General features: G+C 59.7%; 1 protein-coding gene across 10 annotated transcripts in view; it reads right to left on the reverse strand.

Annotated features, from left to right (window-relative positions):
* The window catches only part of OBSCN (obscurin, cytoskeletal calmodulin and titin-interacting RhoGEF), a 123,205-nt gene that overhangs the window by 20,916 nt on the left and 83,209 nt on the right, over positions 1–19,080 (reverse strand). For all 10 annotated transcript variants that reach the window (XM_038556423.1, XM_038556421.1, XM_038556420.1 and 7 more), the window contains 25 exons: positions 18,279–18,652; positions 16,562–17,450; positions 15,578–15,856; positions 11,163–11,241; positions 10,823–10,947; positions 10,496–10,693; positions 9,989–10,021; positions 9,661–9,759; positions 9,233–9,451; positions 8,858–8,930; positions 8,577–8,644; positions 7,981–8,097; positions 7,732–7,871; positions 7,162–7,362; positions 6,969–7,051; positions 6,619–6,792; positions 5,632–5,788; positions 5,309–5,425; positions 5,069–5,233; positions 4,823–4,981; positions 4,456–4,633; positions 3,658–3,771; positions 1,341–1,508; positions 1,052–1,154; positions 620–749 (listed from right to left, as the gene is read on the reverse strand). In XM_038556423.1, coding sequence (XP_038412351.1) covers positions 620–749; positions 1,052–1,154; positions 1,341–1,508; positions 3,658–3,771; positions 4,456–4,633; positions 4,823–4,981; positions 5,069–5,233; positions 5,309–5,425; positions 5,632–5,788; positions 6,619–6,792; positions 6,969–7,051; positions 7,162–7,362; positions 7,732–7,871; positions 7,981–8,097; positions 8,577–8,644; positions 8,858–8,930; positions 9,233–9,451; positions 9,661–9,759; positions 9,989–10,021; positions 10,496–10,693; positions 10,823–10,947; positions 11,163–11,241; positions 15,578–15,856; positions 16,562–17,450; positions 18,279–18,652 — 4,442 coding nt within the window. The remainder of the gene's footprint in view (positions 1–619; positions 750–1,051; positions 1,155–1,340; positions 1,509–3,657; positions 3,772–4,455; positions 4,634–4,822; positions 4,982–5,068; positions 5,234–5,308; positions 5,426–5,631; positions 5,789–6,618; positions 6,793–6,968; positions 7,052–7,161; positions 7,363–7,731; positions 7,872–7,980; positions 8,098–8,576; positions 8,645–8,857; positions 8,931–9,232; positions 9,452–9,660; positions 9,760–9,988; positions 10,022–10,495; positions 10,694–10,822; positions 10,948–11,162; positions 11,242–15,577; positions 15,857–16,561; positions 17,451–18,278; positions 18,653–19,080) is intronic.

A 19,080-nucleotide genomic window follows, 5' to 3' on the forward strand; every position in this document is an offset into this window, starting at 1 on the left:
AAAAAAAAAAGAAGAGAGGCCTAGGGGTTTCTTAGGTGGTGGGGACACTATCTGCACAGTATGGCATGGTGGCTGTTGCCACACCCGAGCACTGGAAACGGAACCGAATCTTTACCTACAGTTAACTTGATTTCAACTCAAATTGCATGTATGGCCAGTGGTGATTGAATCAGTGTGGATCTGACTGGCTCAGGTCCATGTGCCTCCCCAGGAGCTGCATGGGGGGGCAGGACCCACCTGGCCCAACCCAGGCTACTGGTCTAGCCTCAGCCTACATGTTACTAGGGACAGGAGGCCACACAGGAGCAGCCACATCGGAGAAGATGGCAGCCAGGAAGAGTCACAGCCTGCACTTACCTTCCACAGACCACAACTGGCCCTGCAGGTGGGCAGATGGCTTGGGAAGAAGACAGGATGCCACCTAGGGCTCCCACTCAGGTCCCTGTCCCCTTACATGTACACTTGGTGATGGGCTGGGGGCTCCTCCCTCATCAGGGTGACAGTGGGCTGGGGCCCCTCCCTCATGGGGGACACTGGATGATGATGGGCTGGGGGCCCCTCCCTCATCGGGGACACTGAGTGATGGTCCCCCAACCATTCCTGTGCCCGCCTACCTCACCTCACACTCATAATGGCCCAGGTCCTCCTTGCTGGCCGCCAGGATCTCCAGCACCAGCAGACCGCTGCGGGGCTCGCTCAGGGTTCGGTATTTGCTGCTAGGCGTCAGCAGAGCCCCGTCCTTGTACCACCTGCAGCCAAACCTGGGTGTGAGGCAGAGCCACCCCAGCTTCCCCACTGAGACCCTCTTCTCACCCACCTTGCAATTCTGGGCATCCACACAGAGCCCACACTCTCCTGAAGCCCGCCACTCACCCGCCATCCAGCAGGTGATGCCCTCTCTGCGGCAGGAGCCATGTTCAGAACCTGCCCAGCCCCAAGAGGCCCCTTCTCATCAGAAAGGCCCACGTTTAGTGTCCAGCCCGCCCCCAATGTATTGAGCATGCCACCTACCTTCCCTCCCATGCCCCCAGGCTCCAGCTGCCCAGCCCACCTGATCTGCGGGTGTGGGGCACCTTCGATGGTGCAGGTGACCTGAGCGTCCTCTCCCTCCACAAAAGGCACTGCCCGGACCTTTTTCACAAACCGTGGGGGTACTGTGGGGCCACAGGGTAGGTAAGGGAAAGACATACAGAGACACCATGGTGGGGTGTGACCCTACACCCACCAGCAATTGTCCCAGACTCCTGAGGCGGCCCACCTGCAGGCCTGCACCCCCCATGGTGCCACCTAGGTGGATGGGGGTCTGGATGCCTCATACCAGTCTCCCTCCCCAGACTCACCTTGCACCAGGATTTTGCCCAGTGTGCTGGCATTGCCAGAAGCACTGGCCGCAAAGCACATGTACTGGCCAGAGTCCACTCCAGTCAGGTTGTCCAGAATGAGGGCACATGAGCCATCAGGGTCTTCAATGAGGATGTGGTGTGGATCCACCTCCACTGGCTTTCCATCTGGAAAGGAAGGCAGGGCCGTCATGGAGGGGACCCTGCTGGGGACAGGAGGCTGGACTGTCTGGGGCTCATGGTCCCGGGGCAGTGGGCTGGAGCACAAACCCCTGGCAGGGCACCTGGCTGGCCATGCTGACCCACAGTCCTGTGTCCTTCCCCGATCTCTTGTGCCTGCTGTGCCTGCTGTGTGGCCTCGGAAAAGTAGCTCAGAGCTAGAGGCAAGAGCCAGGAAAAGGGACCTGACCCCACAGAGGACACACAGACCCTCAATAACCTGGCCACTGATTCCAGGACTCCCCGCCCACCCCCTACCCCTACAGACAAGCTGAGACACTGCCTGTGTCCCTCATCACCGCCCTGTCAAACACCTCAGGCCATAGCACGATTCCCTCCTGGATGGGGCGGGGGAGGGGGTGGGGAGATGTGTTCTTTCACTGGGTAGGCCCCCATCCTCCACCAATACCTGCAGCTCCATGGCTGACCGCCTTCCAGCAGCCCTGTACCTGCCCAACGAGGCTGCCGTTGAAGTCATAACAGCCCACGAGCAGCATCCTGACTCATGTCAGGATGCTTTATGTCAGGTGACCCTGCTCTTTCCCATCTGGGGAGAGCACCGGCAGGTGTGCCCACAGCCCCACAGAAGCTCAGCCTCCCCCAAAACCCGTGTTCTCTCCTGTGGGCAGCCCCCTGTCTGCATTTAACACCGGGCCCTGAAATGTGGGGCTGGAACATGCCTCTCTCACCGCAACCACCCACCTCTCCCCAGCCCCAGGGTCTTGGTTTCTGTCTGTATCTGGCCGGCTTGTTGGTTTGTAAGTGGGGAAACACCGCAGATCCTTCACACATTGGGGACGTGGAAGGGATGCCCTCAAGGATGCGGTATTCCAGAAGAGAAAGGAGGTAAATAAGCAGAGACCCCGTGGTCCTGTGAGAGGACCTGAGTGGGCCCCTGGGCGTTGGCAGCACACACGCTGACCACACCATGGTGCCTGCTGGACAGTGAACCCCACTCCCCTTTGCTGCGTGAAGACAATGGGAAACAGGGCAGGAGACTGTGTCTGGGTACTGAGAATCTGGTTCAAAGATCCCTGGACAGTGCCCTGGTTGACACGCTTTGCTCTGAGCATGCCTGAGGTCAGCTGGTGCCCAGCCAATGCCAGAGCCCACGCTGGGTGCCAACCCTGATGGGCAGTGCGCAGGACGGCCGGCGAGGAGTGCAAGGGACCCCCTCGGAGGGAGGTGCAGCTGCTGTGTGTGCAGGCCTAGCTGCAGACCCCCTCGGGGAGCTGTGGGTGCCCATCAGGCGGGCTCTGGGCTCCAAGGTGGCATCCACAGTGTGGTGACAGGCTCGAGGAGGCAGCGGCAAGGGGGGGTGTTGGGGCGTTCTGACAGGTGGCCCAGCTTCCTGGGCAGCCTTGCTCGGCCCCTGAGGCCAGTGGATGCCCCGCACCTGCATCACTCATGATGTGAGCCAGGTTCCCCGCAAGCAAAGAGGGGACTGTTGCCTTGGAGCATGTCAGGGGACCCTGACATGTGCCGTTTGGGATGCCCTGGCTGGAACGTGTCAGGGCAGGGGTGACCTGGGACCCCCAGACTTTGTGGCTCCCATCATGCCCCGAGCCAACCTGAGAGCCCGGCGCAGGGCCCACATCAGCATCCACCGTCCCCTCTCCTGGCCACCTGGCTTCCTGTCCCGAGCTGCCAAACGTCCTGCAGAGAGGTGGCTGCAGGGTATCAGCCCCTGCCCTCCATCTGCCCTATCTCTCGGGCTGGCCGCACCCCTGCCCATGTCCTGCCACTGCTCTGTCCTACAGGTTGTCACCTGTCTCCTCCCCTGGACCCCTGGATGCCAGCACCCTTGGGCAGCAAGGGCAGGTCACTGCATCTGAATCTCGGGAGCACACCCTGAGCCTCTGTCCCCCCACCTCCACCAGCACACCGGGCTCGGCCGACTGAGTTAGCAGGGACTACTGGACAGGAGGCCTGGGCCCTGTGCCCTGCCGTGCCCACCCCTGCCCCCGCCCCCCACCCCGCTCCACACCCCCCTCCCTGGCTGCCCAGGCCCCGCCCAGATCCTCCTCCCTCCTCCCGCCATCCCCACCCTGCCCAGGCCTGATTTCCTCCCGGTTCTTGCTAGCCTGGGCCTGCGGACCTTTGTACCAGCTGACGATGGGCTTTGGGGTGCCCGTCACGCGGCAGGCCAGCTTCACCGTCTCACCCAGCTCAGCTGTGCAGTCCGCCAGCTCCTCCTCGAAATCTGGTGGGTCTGGGCACACATACACAGGCCCTGAGCTCTTGGGGGGTTGGGGAAGGACAGCGGGGCCCCATGTCCTTGGTACGTCCCTGGCAAGCCCTCCATCCCAGGGTGTGGTTGTTATGGACACTACCCGTAACGACCTTCCCTCCAGGTGGCCCCTTCTGTCCCTAACGCTGTCTGGGCTCCTGCGCTGTGGTGGGGGTGGGGGGCTGTGCTGTGCCAGGGGTGGGGCCTGTCCTGTGCTGGGTGGAGGCCCCTATCCTGTATTGGGGGCCGCTGTCCTGTGCTGGGGGGCCCCTGTCCTGTACTGGGTGGAGGCCCCTGTCCTGTGCTGGGTAGGCCCCTGTCCTGTGCTGGGTAGGCCCCTGTCCTGTACTGGGTGGAGGGCCCTGTCCTATACTGGGGACCCTGTCCTGTACTGGGTGGCCCCTGTCCTGTGCTGGGTGGGGCCCCTGTCCCGTGCTGGGGGGCCCTGTACAGGGTGGGGGACCCTGTCCTGTGCCCGAGACACCCCTGTCCTGTACTGGGGGGCCCATCCTGCACTGGGGGGCCCCTGTATGATTCCCGAGGCTCCCCTATGCTCAAGTCGGGGTCAGCCCCACTCCCCCGCTCAGGCTGCCAGCAGGCTGAGCTGACTGTGCCCCAGATGGAGTGTGTCCTGTGTCCCCGGGGCCAGGGGCCATGTGCACTCACGCCACACAGGCAGGGCCAGGCGCTGCTGTAGGCCGCAGATCTCCTTCACCCAGGAGCTCTTGGTGATGACTGTCCGCGCCTGCAGCACGTACTTCCGCACGGAGTCCTCCCGCTCGTGCCACACCTCAAAGGCACGGTCATCACCCTCCACCTGGTCGTTGAGGTCGATGCTGCTCAGCTGTAGGGGCGGAACACAGGCTGACTGCCTGGAAGCAGGCCTCAGCCCTCGCCCTGGGGTCCCCACCTGCCCACCAGCCCCCTGCCCTACCCGCCACCCCTGTGCAGTACCCCCTTCCCCGCCCGCACCCCCCTGCCCTGCAGCCTCCACCCCACCCCCCTTGCCCTGGCTCCGCAGGCGCCCGCAGACCTTCATCATGTTCCGGAAGACGTAGCTGAAAGTGTCGGTGCGGGAATCCCTGCGGGGCTTACAGACCAGCAGGTGGTGGCGGAACAGGAAGACGTGCCGGTGGTGGCCCTTCCAGGGCATCCGTGCGCCCGGTGCCCCCTCCCACACGATGAAGTGGCCCTGGGGGAGCACGCGCAAGTGGTGAGCCCGGTGCCCGGCCGCCAAGGAGCCCTGCCCAGGCGACAGGCCGTGTCCTGCATCCCAGACCTGACGGATGGGCTCGCCCAGTGCCTCCAGGGTGCCCGGGTAGTTCTCCATGAGTGACAGGTGCAGCTGGTTTTCAGCGCGCTGCGGCAGGGCCGACACCACAGCGTACGCCTGCTCCAGCAGCGCACAGTTCTGCGCGTTCCTTGCCTTGTTGCGGATCAGCTCCTGGGGGACATGGCGTCAGGCCCCGGTGGTGCAGGGGAGGGTCGGGGAGGGTGGCCCAAGCAATGCACCCCTTACCTTGAGCAGGGCCTGGTACTGCTGGACCCGCTCCACGGGCTGTTCCAGAAAGTGCTGCAGGGGTGGTGGGGGCGGCTGCGAGGGGTCTGCGGCCGACAGCACCTCTTCTGTGTATTTCTGTGAGAACCGCAGGCCGGGGTTGGGGACACACAAGGCTCCCCAGATGACCAGTGTCACCAGAGGGGGGGTGCTGGAGGGCGGGGGCATCGGGGTGCACGCGCGCACACACTCACTGCCCCTGTCCCCAGGCCAGCCATACCCCGGCCCCACTGTGTCACCACCTGAAGGTGAGCACAGGGCTGCAGGGGCCCAGGTGGGGGTACCTTGTAGAACTCCTGCACAGCCGGGCTGACCACTGCTGACTCAGCCTGTACTCGGCCCACCAGGAATGCCAGGTACTGCTCGAAGGCCGCCTGATTCTTGATGAAGCACATGGCCACATCGTCATCCGTGTCACAGCTCTGCAGCTCCCGCTGGAAGCTATGGTGGAGGGCAGGGTAGTCACAGGGAGGCGAGCCCTCGGGTTTGGGAGGCAACAGCCTGCTGCCCACAGCTGGGCTGCTCGGGAATGAGTATGCTGGGCTGTGGGGGCTGCAGGCGTGGGGCATGAGGCATGCATGTCTGTGTGCATGTGTGCTGTGTAGGCAGGCAAGGAAGTTCATGTTCATGCAGCTGTGCGTGAGCAGGTATGTGTGCCACATATATATTTTTTAACAAGCATCCCTTTATTTGCTCATGCCATTACAAAAAACAGATTACATTAGCATAAAAAAAGTGTTTTCTTCAAGTCAGAGGCAGTTGCTCCCCAAAGTGTTAAGTAAAACAGTGTACATCAGTATTAAAATGTTAAATTTTATATTGTTTTTACCACTTTTGATCTTCTGAACAATTTTATTGAGCAAAATAAGATAAAAGATTACATATTTATTTGATGTTAGGAACGTAGATAAACACATATAAGAGTGTGCATGTGAATGCAGGCCTGCACGTAGGAGAGTGTGCCTGTCATGTGTATGGGTAAGTTTCCAGAGTGTTCTCATGTACATGTGTTGGCGGCAGGTAAGTATACTGCAGGGGCTTCCATGGGTGTTCCCATTTGTGTCCTCATACAGGAGTGTGGTGCACTGAAGAGTAAATCAAGTCAGCAAAGTTCTCTCACATATGCATGTATGTGGGCATGTGTGTACCTCTGTATGGCGTGTATCTGCACGTGTGTGCAGGCATCACTCTCAGCTGTGCACTACTCACACTGTACACGAGTGCCTGGCACATTTGTGCACCCTTGAGGACACGCCCGCCTGCCCACCCACCTGCTGTGGAAGCGGCAGATGTCCTGCACGTTGCGGAAGATGACCGCCTTCTGGCTGGCCACAGCCGTGGGCACGTGAGGGCAGCGGTCCAGGTGCTGCACGTGGTGGCTCTGCAGGAACTGCAGCTTACCCACAAAGGTCTGCTCAGAGCTCAGCAGGTCCTGGATGATGGAGCTGGGAGGGGACAGGGCGAGGGGGATCCAGGAGCATTGAAGGGGGTACTCGGCCTCCCCCTGCCACGCAGCTTGCCACCCACTGTCAAAGCAAGCCCGGTGAAGTAGGGAGAGAGCAGTCCCAAGTCCACCTCACCACCACAAAGCCGCTCACATCCCCGCCTGCTGGACCCTCACCTCAGCCTTGTCTTGTATTCATCCTCAGACACGGCCTCCCCCGGGAACTCGGGGGCCTCGGTGGGCCCCCACTCGGGTGACAGCTGGTGAGAAAATGGGAGTGTGGCCTAGGCTCTGGCCCCACCCTGTGGGAGTCGGGCTCCTGTCCTCACGGGGGACGACAATCCCAGGCCCCACCCCAGCCGTCCAGTACCTTAAGCCGCCTGTCCAGGTAAGCAGGGGACACCCAGCCTTGCCGAGAGGGGCTGGATTTGGTGGGTTTGGTGCGCACGAGCCAGCGCAGGGGGTGGGCCGAGTCTAGCACCTCCACGTACTGGCCCTCCCGCAGTGAGAGGGCATCCTGCTCTGCCCCCAGGGGCAAGTAGTCAGCCGTGACCACGTAGATATCAAAGATCTGGAGAGATGATGCTGAGTCAGACCCCAGGGGTGCCAGCCTGGCCTATAGCCCTCCCCCAGCCCCTAAGGACCCCAGAGGGGCGGGACCAGGGCAGGTGGCCACCCAGGCTTCCCAAGGCACCCCAGCCCCTAAGGACCCCAGAGGCTACAGGGTGCCTCGCATTAAGTGGTGGGAAAAGCCATCCTGAGATTCCATAGAGTTCCAGAACAGGCTCAACACATCTCTCCTGATGGGAATCCCATCAGGGGGGTGGTAGAGAGGTCACGCCAGAGGGCCAAGGCACAGCCTCAGGGGTGCCACCCAGATGTGTGCCCTCCACCCTACCTCACACCCCCTGTGACCTGCCCACCCCTGCTGGCAGAGCACCTCGCCTCGTGAGTCTCCATCCTCTGACTCTGAGGACGACTCCTGGACACTGGAGGAGGGGCGGGAACGGCCATGCCAGGGGGATGCGGAAGGCGTCTTGGATTCCTCATCGCTGTCACCTCCCGGCACCTGCAGCTTGGCTAGGGGATGCAGGGCAGGTGACACCCAGGAAGGGCTCCCCCCATGAGTCCCCGGGGTGGATGGACAAGGGAAACCCCGCCCTCGCTCCACAGCCTGTGGTGCCCTCACCATGTGTGATCTTGGCCGACACAATCTCGGTGATCTGGGATGTGAGCTTCTGCAGGAACTCCTCTGTGCCCACCTCAGCCAGGGACAAGTGGCCACGGGCCTCCACTGCTGTGGGCTCTGCGGGGGGTCCACAACCCAGCTCAGCTGGACACATGCCCCCACACATGCCCGGGAAGCCCCTCCAGGTCCCGTGCTGGGCTCAGTCGGCCAGCAGTGCCAAGGAGCACACAGATGTGAGGCCACCACTGCAAGGAGCTTTGCAGGGCCGGGCTAGGTGAAATGAGAGCTGCCTGGGTGACCCCAAAGGTCAGCAGGCAGACCCTGCTGGGGATGGGGGGCGGATCCAGGAAATAGGAGGTCCTGACAAGGACATGCCCAGCACATGCGTCCTGCACCACCCTTACCCTGCTCTCAGATGCCATCTGCCTCCAGGCCTGCTGGAGGGGAGCCCTGAGCCTAGGGCCACAAGGCCTCCAGGGGAAGGCGAGCAGGCATTCCTAGGGGCATACAGCCTGGGGCAGCCCCTCCAGGCCTCACCCCTGCCAGGGGCATGTCGGCCCCCACCCTGCAACAACATGCTCCCAACCAGCTCGTACCTTTCCTCTGCCCAGCAAGGTCAGCGAATCCCACAGGTTCTGACATCTGTGTGGAAATGGCTTGGGTCCTGAAGGGGAGCGGTATCCTGAGGAATGCCTCAGCAAAGTCCTCTTTTCACAATGGGAACACTGAGGCACAGGGTAGGCCAGGGCTGGCCCGAGCCACAGAGCCCTCGCGGGGCAGGTTTGGGCTGCAGTCTAGATGGGGTTCCCTCCCCCACAACAGCACTGTACCCCCAGGGCTGGGACACCCTGCTCCTAGGCCTGCTCCCTGCACTCACCCTTGTAGGAAAGTAGAGATGAGAGCCTCCTTCACCCCAGCATGCTCCTCCGCCACCCTGGTCTCCTTAGGCACTGTCAGGAGAACAGGTGAGTCAACACATGTTGGCCCAAGCCCTGAGCCACTTCTGGTTGACACCTGGTCCAGGACATCTGGGGCCCCAGGGGACTTGGCTCTGGTCCCCCGGGAGCCCCAAGATTGAGCAGGGCCCAGGAAGGAAACACTAAGGGTGGCAGGAGGCTTCTAGGAGGGTCCCGGCCAGCTGAGCACAACTGGCAGAACGGGGATGGGAGCTGGCCCACCAGGGGCTGTAGCCTCCAAGTTGGGGGCTTGGTGGACGTGTCCTAAGTAGGTCCCGACCCTGGAGGGGACTCACAGCCAGAGACGTGCAGGCTGGCAGAGCAGAGGGCCTGGCCGGCAGCATTGGTAGCGATGCAAGTGTAGGTGCCCTGGTGCGGCCTGCCCACGTCCAGCAGGACCAGGCTGTGCTGCTGGGCAGAGCTGGCCACTGTGTAGCCTGGCGTGTCGCGGCCAATCCACAGCACACCGCGCTCAGCCTCCTCCCGAAGCCAGTGCACAGCTGGGGCCGGGAATCCTGCAGGCAGGCGGACAGGCCCTCTGAGGGGTGGGGGTCGCCTCTGAGCTCCCTGGGGGAGTCGTAGGTGGGGGCAGGAAGGGGCCTCCTCTGAGCCTCCCGGGGAGATGAGGGAATCCCCGGTGAGGGGCAGGGAGGTACCTGCTCTGAGCCTCCCCAGTTGGGGGGGGGGGGTCCCAGGTGGGGGCAGGGAGGTAGGAGCACCCTACCTTCCACCTTCACTGAGAAGGTGATGCTGGAGCCTTTCTTCACTTTTTTGGAGGTGAATCTTTCCAGGAACCGGGGTGGTACCAGCTGCTGCTGCACATCTGGAGAAACAGCAGGCAGTGGTGACCAGCACCTGGGGAGCCTACTCCCTGTTGGGGCACCCAGCCCAGCCACAGCCTCCAGGTCCCAGCCTCATCCTGCCCAGGGCTGGGTTTCCACAGCCTATACCCAACCCTCCTCCCAGCCTGCCTCCATCTGCATCACGAGGTTGTGTCCCTCATGCGCTTTGGGGGAGCCACCCGCCCCCTCTGCCCTCCAAATTCTGCTCACCCGACGCGGGCTTCTCTTCAGGATCTTTGGGGCCTGAAAGAGGCAAGAAATGGAAATCAGGCCTATAGCAGCCAGGGTCCTCCTGCCCAGGGCCCTGCACCTGCTGAGGGTGGGGCTCCCCTGTGGGCCCCACCCACTCCTTTACACACTTCCCAAGACCCAGGCCACGCAGCCGGGAAGTTCACACTGAGGCTATGTGAACCCAGGTTGATGCCACCTACACCCCATGGCCCCTGGAGCGTGGTGTCCCTCTGGAGCCTACGCAAGGTCTCAGTGGAGGCTGGAGACAGACTAGGCAGCATAGGGCCAGCCAGGCCCAGACTGGAAGCACCTTGCCGTCAGTGCTCAGAACTTTGGAAAACAAGGAAGCTCAGACCTCCCCTCCCACAGTGCCCCTTGGCATCTTCCTCCGTGTGGTCTCCTGGTGCCCGCACGCCTGCCTGTTGTGTCTCAGGGCCCCCCAGCCCCCCGCACGGCCTATAGCCACCACCCAGTCCTCACACCCACCCCGGACAATCAGCCGAGCGGACGAGTAGGCAGCGCCCACAGCGTTGCTGATGTAGGCCGAGTACTGGCCATCATCCTCGCAGGTGACCGACACGACCTCCAGGGTGTGCAGCGTCTTCCGGTCAGCCATGTGGATGTGCTCAGAAGCCGTCAGGGGCTGCCCATCTTTGAACCAGTACAGTCGGGGTGCCGGGTAGCCTGGGGCCACAGGAGAGTGGTCAGCACAGAGCCCCCGTCCTGGGGGCACCACCCTACAGCCCCCTGGGACCTGGGACCGCTCAGACTGCACGGTTATATCACGGCTCCTGGCCTTTCTCCCTTTCTCACCTTTCACTTTGACCTGGAACTTGGCCAGGCGTGTGCCGGGGGCCACCTGGAGATCTTTCAGCTCCTCCACCACCTGGGGCAGCTGCCCCTCCTCCGAGGTAGATTCCGTACCCTCTTGCTCCCGGCTGGTGGGGGGAACAAAGAAGGTGCAGTGAGGTGGACCAGCAAGGAGCCCAGCACCTGGGAGTCAGGTCAGCCATGGTGGCTTCTGAGGGCCCTGTGTGCTGGACAGACACTGCTGGGGCCTGGATCAGAGCTCCAGCATTCAGATTCTCTTAGTGCCACCCGCTGGGGTGCCGCCACCTGCTGGGGGACAGCCCGCCTGTGTATGGTCCTCTACCTGGACAGGTAGCCCTGGGCGCTGAAGTAGGAGGAGGTCTCTGTGGCATCTGCCGCAGTTTCATAGTCTGTGCTGGTCACTGGGAAAGGAACAGTGGTCGCAGTGAGGCTTGTGTCCCGCCTGCCTGGGCACAGCCCCATCCCAGGGCCAGCCACCAGCTCTCACTTCAAGGCCATCCCTGGGAGCTACACGCATTCCTGGGGCAGACGCCATGGGGTACGTGGCTGCCAGTGGCCCTCTGCACCCAGGCTGTCACCAGCCCGTGCTTCCAGGCCTGGAGCTAACTGCAGGCCCCAACAAATTGCCAACCCTGGGTGATTCTGGGCCTCATGACAGGCAGGGCTGTGTCTTCCAGTTTTACCCGCTAGGGGACCCATGCTGGAACCCAACACGCTGGCGCCTGAGCTCAGACGTGCAGCCTCCAGAACCAGGAGCAGGAACCTTCTGTTTAAGCCAGATGCTCCGTGGCACCTGTTAGAGCAGCGGGACCAAGACAGCCTCCCCCATCCTGCCTCCGCCCAAACAAGATGTCAGGAACAATGGTTGTGATCGTGGGATTTAGAATAAGAAACACACATTTGGTCTTTGTCCCAGGATCCTGGCAAGGAGCTCCTAAAACCCTTAGCATTTCCTGTGCTGAGAGCCGTGAGGTGTCTTTGTTACGTACTGAGGTGACCTTGGGCAGCCCCTCAGGATGGGGGTGAGTGGCCAGGGGACCCAACCCAGGGAGCAGAGGGTTGGATGCTTCAGTCCAACCCCCTGACCTCTGGGAAGGAAGAGGGGATCAGTCACCAATGCCCAGTGATGTAACCAATCACACCCGCATCATGAGGCCCCATGAAAACCTGGGAGGTCGGACTTGGGGAGCTTGGAGCTGGTGAGCACATGGAGACGTGGAAAGAGTGACCTGCCCCGGGGCTGGCCCCAGGTCACAGCCTTGGATAATAAGCTGGTAACGTCAGACATTTCTCTGAGATCTGAGCCGCTCCAGCCAAGTTCAGAGACCCGAGGAGGGGCCGTGGGAGCCTCTGGTCTGTAGCTGGGGGGTCAGCGGGGGCGACCCCTGGACTGTGGCTGGCGTCTGCTGTGAGGTGGCCTGTGGGGTGTGACTCCACGTGGATGGGGGCAGAGCGGAGTTAATTGTAGGACCCCCAACTGGTATCAGAGAATTTCTTGTTGACCCCTTACAGATAGGAAACAATAATGAGCCTCAGCTTCCTGCCTTGAGTTTCCAGGTCCAGGAGGAGCAACTGAGGCAGAGCTAGGTAGACCCTGAGTAGAGGAGCTGGTGTCCACAGGACAGAAGCCAGACAACAGAATGCTGCAGAGGCAGTGAACTCTCTCCTGGAGGATTCAGCAGAGCACTGGCTGGCACGTGCACGCAGGGGCAGAGACACCTGAGGGGCCATTAAAACAGCGTAGAGGACGTCATGTTTCCAATCGGACTGGGAACTTCCCCAGTGGATGGCTTCAGGCCCTCAGCAGAGGGAGGGGATCAGCCCTGGACTGAGCCTGCTCCCCACCTAAGAGGAAGACCTTAGGCCTGCAGAGGTAAAGTATGCAGCCCCCACGAGGGCAGGCATCCAGTCAAGGACCACCAAACATGCTCGCAGGCAGGAAAACACTACCCAGTGGGGCAAAACCAAGCCAGGACGGTGCAGGTGGAACTGGCAGAGAAGGAAGTCAAAGTATTAGGACTGCATACATGTCTCCAAATCGTCAGAGACACAGAGCATGTGAAAAAGACTCAAGAAGTTGTAGAGAAGAAAAATACAACGACGGGATGGATGGCAGGTGAGCAATGACAGAACAGTGAAGGGAAGCAAGTAAAGGTACAAACCGCAGGAAATGAAGTGCATGGCGGCAAGAATTGTAAGGGAAGTGTGTCAGCATGTGGTAGCATCACACAGCTTCACACAGCTTCATGTGCATGTGACTGAGGTCCCCAGACGAGGGGGAAAGTTAACACACTTGAAAAAATAACAGCCAAAAACACTTCCAAACTTGATGAGAAAACTAGAAATGCCAAATCCCAAGTGGCTCAGTGAACTGCAAGCACAAGAGAACATAAAGAAAAGCACACCCAAGAACAGCACCGTCAGAGTACTTAAGACCAGCAAAAAGAAGGAAATCCTTAAAAATACCCAGAGGCCATTTTGGAGGACTTTGAGAAACTGATCCTAAAAGTCATATAAAAATGCCAGGGACTCAGATGCTCCAAACAATCGTGCACAAGAGCAAAGCTGGAGGACTCACTTGTCTCAACTTCAACACTGAGCATGAAGCTACAAGAACCAAGATGGTGTGGGGTTGGCAGAATGACAGACATATCGATAAATGGGAGAGAGGTAGGAGACCAGAAATAGACCCATGTATGTCATGGAAATCAGTGTCTGACACGAATTCCAAGACAGTTTTATGAAGGAAAATAGTCTTTTCTACGATCGGTCCTGGAACAACTGTATTTCCACAAGAATGGATTGGGGCCTTTCACACCATACACCCAAATGAAGCCTACACACAAGAGCTAAAACCATGAAACTCTTAGAAAAAAACAGGGGTGCAGATCTTTATAACGTCGGATCGGGCAATGGTCTTGTAGACGTGACAACAAACGTACAAGCAACCAAAGAAGCAATGGAGTTCATCACAATTAGAAATTTTTGTACATCAATGAACACCATTCAGAAAGTGGAAAGAAAATCCTCAGAATGGGGAAAATAATTCGAAAATCATGTATCTGATAATGACCCAGTACCCAGAACACATATATGTATATAGGGCTTCTTTCCGGGATCACAGAAATGTCCTGGCACCTGATGGCAGCGACACTTGTGCGACACGACAAATATACGTTTTCAAACGGCGCATTTTTATGGCATGCAAGTGTCTAAAGCATCCCAATCCTAAGAGTAAAGGCGAGTTTTGCACAGAGAAATGAAGATACGAGTGGCGTCCTGCTTCTCAGCGGAAGCAATGCAAGCTACAAAGGTTGTCTGCGCAACAATATCTTTCTGAACCACCACAGACACGCAGATGTTTTCTCCAGGCATACAAAAGCTGGAAGAACTATAGCACGCTCAGGCTACGGAAAAGATGCCGGAAGATGTCCTTCAGGCAGAAGTAAAGCGGAGCCAAAATTCACATCCCCACCGCAAAGTGAAATCCCTTCTATGTGGGCCAACATGTACGATTTTGTCTGGTTCGAGGGACCCGGCCAGCTGTTTGCAGCTGTGCTGCTAAGGGCGCGCCTGTGGCCCCGTGGCCCCTTCACATGTGCCCAGGACCCCAGTGGGCCGCGTGTCTCAGACCCTTGGAAACACACGCAGGCCGTAGGCCCACAGAGGCAGGATGGGGGAATCCATCAGGGAGGACAGTCCTGCCCACACCCCATAGATGCTTGGGTCTCCAGCTGGGACGCTGCCATGCTCGTTTCCAGAGAACATGTCCACGTGACGTTCCCGCCAGCAAGGAATGAGCGACCCCTGTCACTACACCCTGGGCACAGCGTGTTATCTCTCGCTGGGGTTTCGTCAGCATTTCCCTGCCGCCTAATGATGCAGACAGCTCCCGTGTGCGTGTCCTCTCCTGTGAACATCTGGACATGTATTTTGCTTTGTTCTAACTGGACTTTTAATTTTTATTTATTTATTTTTTACCATTTACTGCTAAGCATTCTTTATATATATTTTTTTAAGATATAGCTCTTTACTGGACATGTGGTTTGTAGACACATTCTCCCATCCTGAGGTCCATCCACACAGAGAAAATTTTACCAATTTTCCCTTTTGCAGGTGTTGCTTTAGTGTCAAATCTAAGAAGTTTTTTCCTGGCTGTGGCTCCTAAAGATGTCTTCCTTTTTTTTTTTTTCTGAAAGTATCATACTTTCATATCTTGTATTTATGGACGTAATCCATGTTGAGCTGATTTTTGTTTGAGGCCAAGGTCTAATGTTTTGTTTATAAACATCCCAACTCCTCCAGCACCATGAGATTCTATCCTGGAATCTAAAAGTCTAAACTTCCTCCACTTAGTTGCTCCTGCACTTTTCTCAAAAATAAGATGGACATACTCAAGTACTCATGTGAGGCCCACCAGGAGTCACTGTGCTGGACTAAAATAGGCCTCCTGTCCCCTTGTCACTGGAGGAGATTCGGGGGACTTAGGAACTATGTGCTAGGAGCCAGGGACGAGACCAAATACCCACTTCTTATCTCAGCACAGCCAGTCACCCACACGTGCCTGGGGCATCTCCAAAGTCCCCAGGCCCATCCCCAGCTTAGACACCCCCCAAGGAGGTAAGGCCCCCCAGCCCCTGTGGTTCCAAATCCCGCATGACCTGACACGAGTGCTCTCTGGGTCCTCCGGCCACCCCGCCCCACCGCTCCCAGCTTCTACCCTGGGGCCACACTCACGGTCTACACGGAGCTCCGCCTTGGTAGAGGACACACCCACACTGTTCTCAGCCATGCAGCGGTAGACGCCCATGTCTGCGGGCACCACGGCCGTAATGATGAGCTGGTGGCCGCCCTGCTGGTCCTCACTGATCATGTAGTGGTCATCCTCCTCCAGCATCCTGCCGTCCTTGAACCAGCACACGGTGGGCACAGGCTGGCCTGCCACCACACAGTCGAAGCTCACGGGATACCCATCCAGCACTTCTTGATTCTGCAGCTCAGTCAGGAACACCGGGGCTAGGATGGATAGATGGGTGTACAGGGGTTCAGCCCCGGGCTTTTCCCCCAGCCACCCCAGCTGCCGGCCCCTCAGTCTGCATCATCTGCACGGCATGCTCAAGTGGGAGTGCTGGCGGGCTCCCAGGTGGAACAGGACTGTGCCTCCGCCAGCCTCCCCCCATTCTCTGGGAGAATCTGTGCCCTGCCAGCCTGTGTCTCAGGCCACTGAGACGCTAGAGGAATAGAAGCCAGGAGACAGCAGGAGGGGGATCTGAGGGCAGACAAAGGCTGTGTGGGCTGGGGGTCCAGGGGTTGCAAGCATGAGGACAGCCCCAAATTACACGGAGGTTTCCAGACATGACGCCATGGGTTACATGTTATATCACACCCTTCACAGCTCCCAGGGAGTCACAAGCAAAGAGTGTAAAGGCTTCAGTTGCTGGAGCAGATAGATGATGGGGGCATGGAACCCCTTCTTTTAGAATACTTGTATTCCAAACCCTCACGGAGCAAAACACACAAGCTGTGGAAAGCCAGGGTTCCTCTACCCACTTCACAGAGCAGGACCCCGAGGCCCGCAGAGGCTGGCTCATGACAGGTAGAGCCAGGACGAACAGCGAGCTCTGTCTACCCATAAATTCAGGGCTCTTCCAGCTCAGGAGTCCCCTGGGCCAGCCCCGTGCCCCTCTGTCCTGTCCCACCCCAGGCCACAAGCAGACTCACCAGCCTCGGAGGTCAGCGCGGGGAGCGCGGGGAGCGCCCTCTCCTGGGGTGCCGCAGGGGCCGGGGCCACTTTGCTGATGCGCATCTCCACCCCCCGGGGCCCCTGCTCCGACAAGCTGATGTCCACCCCGATGCCCATGGTGCCAAACATCTCCCGGAAGCACGCGGCAGCGCGCTGGGACTCAGCGAGTGACTCGAAGCGGATGTAGACGAAGCGCTCATCTTCATGGTAGGTCTGCCAGTCCCCGGGCTCCTGGGGCTCCTGGGGCTCCGCGGGGCCCTCATCTGCACTGACGAAGATCTCTTCATCTGAAACCTCGGTGGGGCTCTTCGTGCGGAAGAGGCGGTGCAACCGCCGGGCTGCCCGGCGGAAGGCGTCATCCAGCTCACCCCCCGAGGAGCTCTCCGCCTCACTCTCTGTCCCGCTGACCACCACACACGCGCTGTGGGCCACATGGCCGAACTTGCTGCTCACCTGGCAGGTGTAGCGGCCGGCATCAGCACGGCCCAGGCCCGTGACCAGCAGAGAACAGGTGCCGTCCCCAAGCTGGTCGATGTGGTGGTGCCGGCCGTCAGTCAGCTCCACACCATCCTTCAGCCAGCAGGCACGCACGTCCGCCTTGCTGGACACCACACACTCCAGACGCAGGACATCCCCCACCTGGACCTCAGTGTCCCTGAACGTGCGGGAGAACGCAGGTCCCTCCTGCTGCTTCATCTCCTTGCGGACCTTGTAGCCCTTAAAGGCAGCCTGGATCTTCACGGCTGCTTTGTCCATGGACGGGTCACTCAGGTCCTCAGCCCTCAGGTCTGCTGGTGCAGAGCGAGCTGCAGCTGGCTGCTCCTGATGCTTCTGTGGCCTCCCAGATGGGACTGTGGGAACCCCGACCTGTGCACACAGGGAAGGTTTGGAAACTGAGGCCTGTGACAGGGCCAGGATGGGGCAGGGATGTATGGAGCGGAACAGGAAGCAAAGCCCAGGTCTGCTGCCCCAGCTCCACGTGGAGCCACTTCCTGCCCACCCAACAACTAGTCAACCATCACATGCCTCAGGGCTCCTACTGCCACTGGAGAGGCAACTCCACCTTCCCTGAGTCACTCTAAGTGGTCACCCAGACAGAGTGACAGGTTGTGAGGGACACCACAGAGAAACCAGTTCCAGCTCGTAGCAGCCAGTTGGATGGTGGGGTGGGTGGATGGGTAAGAGGTGGGCAGATAGGTGAGTGCTGGATGGGTAGATGGGTGAGTAGATAGGTGAGGGGTGGATGGATGAGGGGTGGGTGGGTAGGTGAGATGGTAAGTGGGTGGGTGAATGGTGGGTGCGTCATTGAGATAGGTAGTAGATAGTTGGATGGTGGGCGGGTACATGAGTGAGTGAATGGTGGAAGGATGGGTGGGCAGTGGATGGATAAACAGATGGTGGATGGATGGATGGATGGATGGATGGATGGATGGATGGAGAGGTAGTGAGTGAATGGTGGAGGGATGGGTGCTGGATGATATAAGGATGGGTGGATGGACGGGTGGTGGCTGGGCAATGTGTGAATGGACAACAGGTGTATGGACAACGGCTGGCAGATGGGTAGTGAGCGGATAGGTGGCTGTATAAGCTGGCATCAAGTGGACAGATGATGGAACAACGCAGGGTGGCTGGTGGAAGACTAGTGGAGACCTAAGACGTCCAGGCTGCTCCCTGCAGGCCACACAGGGCACTCACCTTGCTGGCTGGGGGTGAGGTGCTGGGCCTTCCAGCCTTCTTGAGGTAGGTAACCAGGGAAGGAGTGCCTGCCCGGGACTCGTCATCAGAGCTGGTGTGCGAGAGGTCAGCCTCCCCAGTGCGTGCCAGCTCGTCTGCCGTGGAGTAGTCCTCGGACAGGTCAGGGGCCGCTTCCTCTGCCTCCTGCCGCAGGCGCTGCACACGCCCGTCCTCCTCGGGCAGCTCACTGATGGAGTCCAGCGTGGGCTCACGGCTCATGCGGCGCTTCCGTGCCAGGGCTTCCCACAGCAGGTGCAGGTCACCCTCTTGGGCCGCCTCAGGGGGCAGGCTGGGCTGCACAGGGGCCTCATCCCTGGATCCTGGGGTCAGCTCCACTGAGGAGGACATGCCACTGGTCAGCAGGGTGGGCACACAGCCTTGATCCTGGGCCGGCCTTGGCTGCTGACTGCGCTGCCTGCCTGGTCTGCCAAGAGCTCTGAAGGCCCACTGTGCACAAGGATTTAGGGGTTCTGGACTGGCCCTGGGCCCCAGCTCCCCTGAGGAGGCCAGATCTCAACCTACCTCAGGCTCCTGCACAGGGGGAGTGGAACCAAGCAGAAGGCCAGAGGCAGTGCAGGTGCAGGGGGGCTCATGGTGTGGAGGGGCTCATATTGTGGGGGGTTCATAGTGTTAGGGGGGCTCAGAGCACAGGAGGTGGGGGCATGAGTTCAGGGGAGGGTGGTTCGGAGTGGGGGGCCCATAGTGTGGCGGTGCTCAGAGCATAGAGGTGGGGTCAGGGCATGGGGTTGGGGAGTCAGAGTGA

The sequence above is a fragment of the Canis lupus genome, chromosome 14 (genome assembly GCF_011100685.1).
Source record: "Canis lupus familiaris isolate Mischka breed German Shepherd chromosome 14, alternate assembly UU_Cfam_GSD_1.0, whole genome shotgun sequence".
NCBI lineage: Eukaryota > Metazoa > Chordata > Mammalia > Carnivora > Canidae > Canis > Canis lupus.